The following is a 10,617-nucleotide window of genomic DNA, read 5'->3' as shown; positions in this document are numbered from 1 at the left end:
GTGGGGGTGGGGACGGTTATCATGTCGACCTCCACCTATCACCTCGCTTCCCACCCCATACCAGGGGCAATCAAAGCCAACCTTTTTTCTAATAATCATTTGCTTTTATAATGAGACCTTTTGCCATCATAGTAGGACGATTGCCATGCCAACCTCAACCTATCATCTCACTTCCCATCCCATACGAGGAGCAATCAATGCAAACCCTTTTTCTAATAATCATTTGGCTTTTATAATGAAACCTAAATATTTCAATTCATTCTCTAAATCAATGTGATTGAATGGGAATAGAGTTGAAGGAAATGTATCTTCATCAAAACTACCCTATAAAGGAATGAGGATTTACATCTGTACATCTTCATACCAATTACAGTGCAATAAAAATGTATAATTTTCACGCGCTCTACTACATTCTTTCTTGACACATACAAAAAAAAATCAAAGTACCATCTACACATAAAAAGTGAAAATTAATTTTGAGTTTTATTATTTTTAACTATATAATTTTGAATGTGATTTGATATCAAAGTGGAGAATGTACATAACTTCTACAAAATTTTAGTTTTAATTATATAATTTTGGTTGTGATTTGATATCAAAATGAAAAATGTATATAATTTCAAAATTCTAATTCTTATGTATGGGCTTCTAAGTACTCACATATTAGACATTCCTTTGTAGTCTTGCTCTGTGCCTATGTTAATTATCTTTATGATAATGTTCCAAATTCTGCCTTCAATTTTTGTCATTTCAACATCTTTAAGATTCAGCCTTCAAATGTATTTTTAACCATGTAATTTAGAATGTGATTTCAAAACAAAATAAGTATTTGTGTGCTTGTAAATTTGTTATGTTATGTGTCTCTTATAATGGTCGAGCCTGCTTGGGCATCCATAACAAAATAAGTATTTGTATGCTTGTAAATTTGTTATGTTATGTGTCTCTTATAAATTTGTTGTGTGTATTATTTGTTATTTGTATTCCTCCACTTTTGTCATTTCAACATCTTTTAGTCTTCAAATGTATTTTTAACCATGTAATTTAAAAAGTGATTTCATAGCAAATATATTGTTAACTACGTAATTTAGAATGTGATTTGATAACAACATAAGTATTTGTATGCTTGTAAATTTGTTATTTTGTCTCTTATAAATTTGTTCTGTAGTATTTGTTGTGTGTATTTCTCAATACTCAAATATATCTTGTTGTAAATTTGCAAACTATTGTAAATTTGTTATGTTATGTGTGTCTGATAAATTTGATATGTGTGTATTTTGTTTTGTTGTGTGTATTCCTCAATACTCAAATATATCTTGTTGTAAATTTGCAAACTATTGTAAATTTGTTATGTTATGTGCATCTTGTTGTAAATTTGCAAACTATTGTAAATTTGTTATGTTATGTGCGTCTGATAAATTTGATATGTGTGTATTTTGTTATGTCGTGTCGTATAAATATAAATTTGAGATGTGTGTATTATTTGTTGTGTATTCCTCAATATTCAAATATATCTCGTTGTCAATCTGCAAACTATCCTTCAATTTTGTAGCTTCGGTATTTTCACAAATTTAATTTTGGCTGTCTTTAATTTTTTAAAATATGCTTTGAGGATGTAGTTTATTTAATTTTTAACTAAGTAAATTCTGAATATGCTTTGATGGAAAAGTGAAGAATTTGCATATTTTCTTATCAGAATTTAATAATGGCCATCAGTTGTGAACACTGCAGAAAAGTTGCACATTGACTTAGGTTGGGCTCAAAAGAATATAATTTGTTCTTTCATTATAAATCCGTGTAATAGAAGCATTTGAATTTGTTCGTTTATTACAGATCTGTCTAATAGAAGAATGTAGACCTAACACTAAATTTTAATTGCTTGTTTTCCAATTCATAGCTTGATTTTCATGGTACCATTTATATTCAATTTGTTATTAATGTAAAAAAAATTATAAAAAATTGCAATGAGATCCATTAAACAATCAAGAAACCAAACTTTATCATCAGATTTATTCAATTTCTCAAATTGTGAAGCATCTAAACTTTCAACAGAAGTTTGGTTGCTTGCTTAATCATTCCTTTCATTGTATTGTCACAAGCACGCCCTTCTAAGTTGCCATTTGACGGCATAGACAAACACATTCTCAATATGAATATCTCCAGTATCCATCTGTTTGTCCACGGGAGTTTGGTCTAACAACCATCAAAGAGGCATTCAAGCTTGCATTACTGCAGAGGCCTTGGTTCAAGGCACCTCAAATGAGTTCAGATGAACCCAGATGTACGACCTAGGTGATGATTCTATGGCAGAGAAAATCTCACATAGGGCAATAATATCTAAACCCAGCATGTTGTCGTTACGAACCAATGTCATAGATCCTTTCAATTCTTTCTAGTGATCTTTTGTTTGCATTTGTTCACCTGCCAAGACAGAGTGAGGTGTAAGTGGCCAGTGCAGACCCACCAAGACATGGTATATACCAAATATAGAATTCAATTTGAATCCCGGGATTTTACCGTACAAAAGAATACCCCAATAAGTAGTGCAAAGAACTACTGAGTGTGATTCAAACTTAGGTTAAACCATTACTCAACTTTTCTAGAATTTTAGTTTGTCGCTTTCCACTTAGGTTATGAGATAGGAGTTGCCATGCCTCTATTCTACTTGCTTCTCTTGCCAAACCCCTGCACCAAATTCTCAATTCTGCACCAAGGGATTTTGTGCCCTCAAAAAACTGAGATTCAAATCATACTCAATGGTTTATGCCCAACTCAATATTTCCAATATTTTATGTTGTCACCTTCAACAATGGGGACAAGTTTTAGGTATAGTAATGGCGACTCTGCCCTACTGGTTGACCTCTTTTTTCCAGTCCTCTAATGACTTCCTCAAACATTTGCACCTACTTCTCAAATCCTGCACAAAGCGAGCGACTCATTGACATCTTCTCAGTAAATTCTTCATCTCCCTGGCTTTTGACTCCTACAAGAATTGCAATAAAATCTTTGCAACAACTTCACAATTCCTGCACAGAGGAAGGACCCCATTACCGTCTTCAGTGGACTCTCTCTCACTGATGAATGGTAATAGTAGTACCCAAAGTGTCGGAACACTCCAAACTTGATGCGGTAAAATCCCAAAAATTCCGATGGTATATAAACATCACTTCCCCTTTGAAAACCAAAGGAAGCACGATGCTACTAAAGGCCTACTGTACTTTTCAGTATTGACAGAGAACTCTACCAAAGTAGTCCTCGTAAGAATGTTTTCGTGTGCTGCATCCGCTTTTCATCTTCCTAAAACAAATAGGAATTTAACCCCCAAGTTTCAATCTAACAAAAATGGTTCACCTCACTAGTACCATAATCCTCGTGGTATCAAGTTTTTCTGTCAATTTCAAGACCTCAAAATTAGGGGCTAGCCCAATATATAGATGACCTTTTCCCTGTAGTCTACATACTAGTGCACTGGAGAATGCAAATTAGGCACTGTGGAGCACACGATCTGGCCCCATGATTAAAAACTTCCCTGACCTAGTAAGACTATTTCATCATGGCATCAAGTTCCTCTGTCAGAACATCAAATTTCAAGACCTCAACATGAGTAGCCTTCGCTCATTGTCAACGGACTTTCCCTGTAGTCTACAGACGTGTAATTTGGAGTAGTCTAGTTCGGTACTGGAACACAGCAAATCCCATACAAACTTTTACGCATTATTTGAAAAGGGGTTCTACTCCGCACAAAGCAAATACCATACAAAAGGAAACTCGAAAGGAGGAAGAAATGCATGTAATCATCTATCCAACAAGGTCTAAATATGTTAGATCTTTTATGCAATGTACATGACTAATTTCACTCGCGATTCAACTAGAATACAACACAGAAACAAGTCACCACGATAGGCGGCCTCCATATCCAATCAAGTGATTCTAAAATCACAGAGACTGGAGGACTTCTTTCACTGTAACTCCTATAATTCTAATTAAGAATCAGCTTTTGTCTATGTCACATCCACACCATCATCTTAGACCTGGACCAACCAAGTGGCAAGGAAGACCAGCCTCTAGGGACCAGATCCTTCGAGGGTCGGCTAAGAGTTGGACCCTAACAGTCAACCCTTCTCAGGTAAGGACCTCAAAAGCCTTACTAGTTGGAAACCTTATCTGAGCAAAGCTAGCTCGGGTAAGATCAGGCCCAGTATCAACAATCAAACAAGAATGAGAATAATTCCAACACTAAACAACCTTACCATATTGGACAGAATGCCTCTGGCAATAATAATCTTGTTCATATAATTGACACAAACATCAAAGATAGCTAATTGATTTTATTTGCACATTTCACACGGATATTATCCAGCCCATTATAGTAGCACAAACGAGTTCAAGAATGCTACATGGACAATAATCCAAACTACAGAGAAACCTTTCATGCACCATGCAGCTATTATAGCATGTGACAAGTTTCTTAGATCCTGCCAATAAAGTTTATCCCAAATGCAAAATCAAATGCATATGATGCTCCAACCCAATGTCCAACATTGCTACTTTAATCTACAGCTGCAAAACTCACCATTCCAAACAACTGAGGCGAATATGTTTTGCATATGACAATACATCGAGGATTATTTAATAATAACAAAGTTATCCTTTGCGGAGTATCAAATAACAAAAGTTATATCTTTGCACACAGATTGTTCCGAGGACAAAATAATGAAAAACGCCATCTTTGTTCATGATTTTGACACCCTGTTGTCTCGTAACGGAGAAACTAGAACTGAATTGGGCCATTGAGAAGAATTACATGACCCGAGTAAGAAACTACTCATAGCAGGTTAGCTGTACCAAATAATGATATGATCGTAGTTATGGCTGAACCCACCTCTTCTAATGTTTATCGTGGGTTATTTTTTTTTTACAGAAATGGTCTTGGTCATAATCCAGGCTAATTAAATTTCTAGATTAACAAGCATCGGTCACTATATTAGTGCATGAAAAGTTTGGAGATAGCCCAAAACAAGCAAAACGGTATGGACTCCCGAACTTCCATCTGCCAACTAACTTAAATCAAAACACATTAGAGGCATATTTTAACCTGTATCAGAACGAGCATTCGCATCTAGTAACGTATGAACCTTCCCGTTTGAATCACAGGTCTCACTCTGCCTTTGTTCATTTCTTTCAGTAGAATTCGAATTGATTCCCCTAGATATATCATGAAAATGGCCATTGCCTTCAGGTTTTACCGACTGCAATGATATCTTAGTTGAACCATTTTCTTCAGTAATCGTCGTCATATCTTCCCCATGCGACTTCAGTTGCTCCTGTAACACAGAATAGTTATGTCAACACAAACGTTGTTGCTGCAATGGATACAACATCATTCTTGGGATCATCGTGTAGAAAATTAATTAAAGCTGAATGAAACAGCGAAGTATATATATAATACCATTATGGAAGCATTCTCTGCGGTTAGTTTTTTGCATTCCTCTGCCATTCGGTTTAGTTCATTTCTAAGTGCCATGTTTTCTACAGTCAAGGTCTCAACTTTTGTTGCCAATTCTTCACACTCAGCCTGCTCCACATATGTTAACATGGTCAATCAAGTTTATTGTGTCTGAAAGTCTGAAAGCAAAATAGGGCCCTTCTAATAAGTGCTCCAATCTTCAAATAACAAAAAGGCTTTACACGCATCAAAGCAGAAAATCCCTTTGACTGAAGATACATCATAAATGGGCAATCATTGCTCATCGTACCTGTTTCCGCAACCTTGAACGTCTAGCTGACTCCCTATTAGATTGCTTTCGCCTCTGTCGTTTCAGCTCCCTCTCATCCTGTAAATCGTCTTACTTAGGCATACAAATATTGCTACAGAAATTAACTTATGTCACGACATTTTTCAAATAGGTGGACCACATCGTTAGATATAAACCTGGATCCATAGCTCGGGAGGAACACCATCACGACCAGACGGCATAAGTTGAGCAGTTGCTGGAACTATTGCTGTTGAAATACCAGCTGTACTACCCCTTCCTTTTACAGTTGTTATAGCTCCAGGTGGAGTGGCATTCCAGTAGTCCATACCAATATTCAAATTAGTGATAGGCCCACTGGTTGCTGGTTTTCCTGTCACTGAGCCCAGTGGAACTGCAGCAACAGCTTGACTAATGGGATTACCCATTGCATGCCCACCAGAAGTCACATAGGGTTCTCCAGCCTGAGTATTATATGATTGAATATTGGTACTCTGAGCATTGGCTCCTGCAATTGCCAATAAAATAAATAATACTTTGTTCCTTTTGAGATCCAATAATCCATTCAAATAAGGGCCCAAAAATGGAAAGTAAAAAATATTTATAATTTAAAAAATAGGTATACCATCTACTATCATTTGATCAAAACTTCTCTTTCTCGCCACTTGTGACTCCTGGAAAACGTTCAGAAAGCATAATAAAATCAGTTAAAATAAATCTCACAGGGAAAACTGTGTTGGTATGCTTAACCAGGGACAGATACCCATCCCAAAATCAGAGAAATCTTGGCAAATATTAAAAAGGGAAAGAAAAGGGCTTGGCCTAACAGTTTGAGTGTTATCTTCCTCGCTTCCTTCGCTTGAACCGTCACTGCCACTGTCCCCACTGTGACCAATAGTCAAATTAGATAAATATTAAAACAAAAATAGCAAATAATGAATCATGCCTTTGTTCCTACAAAAGTCTCTACACTCTGTTTGTCCAGATTCTCCAAAATATTGTATAGTAGATCACAGCCTTATAAACACAGATGGCAAAAATCCATACCTTTGTGACATGGCCTCATTTGCAGATCCCGATGTTGCCTTGCCACCTTCTCCTCCTTTGCCAGTAATCATTCCAAGGCTTCCTAAACTTCCTTTTGATCTCTTCATTGTATTCCGCTCTTTGCCTTCCGAGGACTTGGCTTCTGCTTCAGCATTTGGAAGTGCTAAAGTCTGTATTCATTCAGAAAAAGGATTTTAGTTCAAACTCTTCAACAGGTGGATAAGTCATTAGCGGCATAGTCTAGACAACTCATAAAATACTCACTGTCTAGAACAGGTAATGTAGTTACCGTTGTAACTTCAGCATTGCCAGGTGATGGCATTCCATAGTGGCCATACGGAAGTGCACCCTGTAGTGACAGCAATTTTTGAAATGATGCCATAAATTCCACACAACTGTGCCTATAAAACTAAGAATATGACCACTGTATATACAGATAACCAATGATGGGTATCAGAGGATAATTGGATTGGGAAAGAGTGGCTGTGTACACAAACTCAGACTCTGAATTTTTGCACAACCCAAAATATGACAGAAAGATGTAACTTCAGTTCCTGCATTTCAATGTAGGTAGCATATATAAAAGAAAAAAACTGAAGGACAAGTGGGGAAAAGTAAATTCAGAAGGGGAAATTACCGGAGGCATGGAAGGATGTGCATAGATTCCTCCATGTGGATACATTGCAGGATATGGTAGTGGAGTCCCATAAGGTGGCATCAACGGCTGAAAAACAAGATACAATCAAATTAATTTTCAACACATTACATTCAATGCTTACTGGGAAAATATATATCTAACTACCAAATTTAACTACCTGTCCACCCCACATGTATGGATGTGGAGTTGGTGCAGATCCCACTGTTGAAGCAAAAAAGGCAGGAGGAGGTGGGGTAGCACCTGGACCATAATATGCCTGAAAAACAGGCACAGCTTAGATGACTTGTGTAATGCTTCTATTTTCTATCAGCCAGATACAGTTCGTAAGGATAAACAATTGCAAACCTGGAAAGCAGCTGCCCAATCTGGATAAACAGGTGTTGTCGGTGTCTCCTGCAAATACAAAAAGAACAGCATGAGACCCCAACTTTCTAGCAGCGTAGAGGATGGATAAATGATCCCTCCAGATAATGGCACCTGGGAGGCACACCTGGGAGGAGGAAGATGGTTTGGCAGCAGGCTTAGTTGGCGTTGCTTCTTCCCCAGTTCCCATTGTTTATATAAAATAAACCTGAATCCAACTTTGAGTCAGGATAACCAAGAAGAACAAAATATGCTTGTGTTTTCACTGGAAGCCCGCCATATCATACCAGCTGGAAAAAGTCCAAAGTTGTATTTCCATTAGATATTTTAGCAAAAGGTAATCAACTAGCAGAATAGCTTATTGCTGAAGCAACAATAAAAGGCAGAATCAATGGGAAAATATGATTTCCATTGAACATTTTGAGTTCACAAGAAGTATTTAAAATACCAAGTTTTTTATGTTTGACACTTGTGCTATCATGTTTCAGTGTTCACATTTTGAGTTCACAAGAAGTATTTAAAATACCAAGTTTTTTATGTTTGACACTTGTGCTATCATGTTTCAGTGTTCACATTCAATACATCCATTTCTTCTGGTTATTTGGTGACTTCCGAAAGATAGTTTCTATTATCACAAGGACATCCTACAACTTTTCTCCAAGTTTGTCATTAAGTTAGAATAGGTTCTAGAGTATGACGTGGGTGCTCGTTGGAGTTCGGGTATGTATGTGACAACTTTGGTCTGCATGATATAGGGATTGTCCCCTGCTTCAGCAATTAGTCTACCACTTGGAATTTTGATACTTTAGATGAGCAAAGTCTGCCATTAAAGGACATAATATAATGGCTCAAGCAGCTCCTTTGATCCATATACCAGCAGTCCAGGTAGCAAAGGAGACAAATTTACCAGGATATTGATGGATACATCACATTTGTTTTTTTTAAATGTATCAGCATGGCTAGATACAGAATAAATAGAAATACATACAAGTTATACATAATGCAACTCAAGAGCTTGCATTTTTGTTCATATTGAGCCATCTAGGTAAACACTAGAGCACAATACAAAATGAGTGTCTGCTCATTTGAAAAGTCATCAATCACTGTACATATCATAAAATAGATTCATGTTTTCATCTTCATGATTATATTGTTATTACAGGGGCAGGAAAATTGGACAGTGAAGCAAACTTAAACCGTGATCCAAAATCTGCATTGTTGCAGGAATGTGTCATTTTACCCCTTCTACCAAATGGAATGTGAGATATTGCCTTCAAGGACATGTCCAAGCCTGGTAACTCTGAGTCCACATTCTACATCCTGTAACCCAGTTTTCTAGATGACAAAGAAGAAAGATTGTAATGGACAGATACAATCACCTGAGGCCTTGTTTCAAATTTGCTACCAATCTATGACACTTCAACAAATGCACGATCATCAGTACTCCAATGCCTTCGAACTGATCATAAACTAGCAACCTGCGTGACAGCAGCATAATTCCTTTGACATTTCAACAACTGCCAGAAATCATTATTACCCAATTCCTTTGAACTGATCAGAACTAGAATCCTACGTGATTGTTAAATTTTGAAGACAATCCACAGTGCCAGTATAATAGTACCACAATTTAATTGGCCCTGTCTTCTTGTGCTCAACTTCACCTCCACATTATAACACCACCCAACCGCACCCCCACCGCATCAGGTAGAAAATACAAATGGAGAAGATTCCTAGCCGACCTCCAATGCTCTTAGGATTTGTACACTTTCAGGAGGTCATATATCCAACTACAACTTCCTTATCTTGATTGGTGCTTTTCTTCCAGTAAATGCCAAAAAAGTACAAAGGATTTGAGCAAACATCAATAAATATGATGGAATCATCATCTCATTCCTCTATTTGGTGACTCTTTCGTAAATTTGATTATAGAATCTTTACTCCAGGTCCTGCTTTTTTTTCATTTGAAATATCCCTCACGTGTCTCAACATCCAGAATGATGGATCACATTAGCTCAAAAAAAACAGAAAATATTCCACCCTAGCCTACCAATCATCTACAAGAATCAACCTCTTAGTTGTTGGGCTCTGTCACTTTTGGGATTGCCTCCACACAAGCCTAAATATCACCGATCACTGTGCAAGCGAAGGCTGATTTCACTTCCATGGGCCTGCTAGACAATAAGCCTCTTCCAAATCCATAATAATAATTTTACTAGGAATTTGTATGCAACTTCAAGGACTGCAATTTCTTGAATTATCAGTTCATGACTTGGAATATGTGATGGTTTCAAATGAACTTCGCTGTTTCTCTCACTCATTATAGACTCTTCTTACCCAACAAATTTTCCCCGTCCTTTTGAACATTACGTTAAGACAGCACACAACAGATGCAGCCCAGAATATGTGATTATATTTAGCCTCCATAATTAAATGTAATTCTTTGCAAACCCTTTGGTTATCCATGATGAACTGAAAAATGTTAGCTGGCCCCACTTATTTGATTGTAGCAGTGATGATAGTGGCAATAAATTCAACATCTTTCATCTCCCTAGTGAAATCTATAGCAATCAAAACAATAACTCCTTGTGGGCACACCACAATGACATTAGTCATTGGCTCATTCCTTGCATCCTTCCATCTATCCAAAATTGTCAATGACATGTTCCTTGCATGCTTCCATCCATCCGTATTAGAAATGTAATGTTTATTCTGTTGAAATATGTAACTAGGTTCGATCTTCATAATGACATGTAATCATGCTTTTATGTATTTGATGTAAAGAGAAATATAAATTTATTA

General features: G+C 36.8%; 1 protein-coding gene across 3 annotated transcripts in view; it reads right to left on the bottom strand.

Moving 5' to 3' along the window:
- Positions 1 to 4,636: 4,636 nt before the first annotated feature.
- Positions 4,637 to 10,617, bottom strand: part of LOC149224974 (bZIP transcription factor 16-like) — a 53,334-nt gene continuing 47,353 nt past the window's right edge. The window contains exons 2-13 of one of the 3 annotated variants that reach the window (XM_089386373.1): positions 7,946 to 8,108; positions 7,801 to 7,848; positions 7,613 to 7,711; positions 7,435 to 7,521; positions 7,087 to 7,146; positions 6,798 to 6,967; positions 6,578 to 6,635; positions 6,376 to 6,424; positions 5,930 to 6,258; positions 5,754 to 5,831; positions 5,447 to 5,572; positions 4,637 to 5,321 (exon numbers count right to left, since the gene is read on the bottom strand). In XM_089386373.1, coding sequence (XP_089242499.1) covers positions 5,088 to 5,321; positions 5,447 to 5,572; positions 5,754 to 5,831; positions 5,930 to 6,258; positions 6,376 to 6,424; positions 6,578 to 6,635; positions 6,798 to 6,967; positions 7,087 to 7,146; positions 7,435 to 7,521; positions 7,613 to 7,711; positions 7,801 to 7,848; positions 7,946 to 8,008 — 1,401 coding nt within the window. In that variant the 5' untranslated portion in view covers positions 8,009 to 8,108 and the 3' untranslated portion in view covers positions 4,637 to 5,087. Of the gene's footprint in view, positions 5,322 to 5,446; positions 5,573 to 5,753; positions 5,832 to 5,929; positions 6,259 to 6,375; positions 6,425 to 6,577; positions 6,636 to 6,797; positions 6,968 to 7,086; positions 7,222 to 7,434; positions 7,522 to 7,612; positions 7,712 to 7,800; positions 7,849 to 7,945; positions 8,109 to 10,617 lie in introns of those variants that run through there. The other 2 variants (XM_089386374.1, XM_089386375.1) reach the window with 2 other exon arrangements.

The sequence above is a fragment of the Pinus tabuliformis genome, chromosome Q (genome assembly GCF_031772625.1).
Source record: "Pinus tabuliformis cultivar Carrire ecotype Pingquan chromosome Q, CPIR1, whole genome shotgun sequence".
NCBI lineage: Eukaryota > Viridiplantae > Streptophyta > Pinopsida > Pinales > Pinaceae > Pinus > Pinus tabuliformis.
This window is presented reverse-complemented; position numbering and strand designations above follow the sequence as displayed.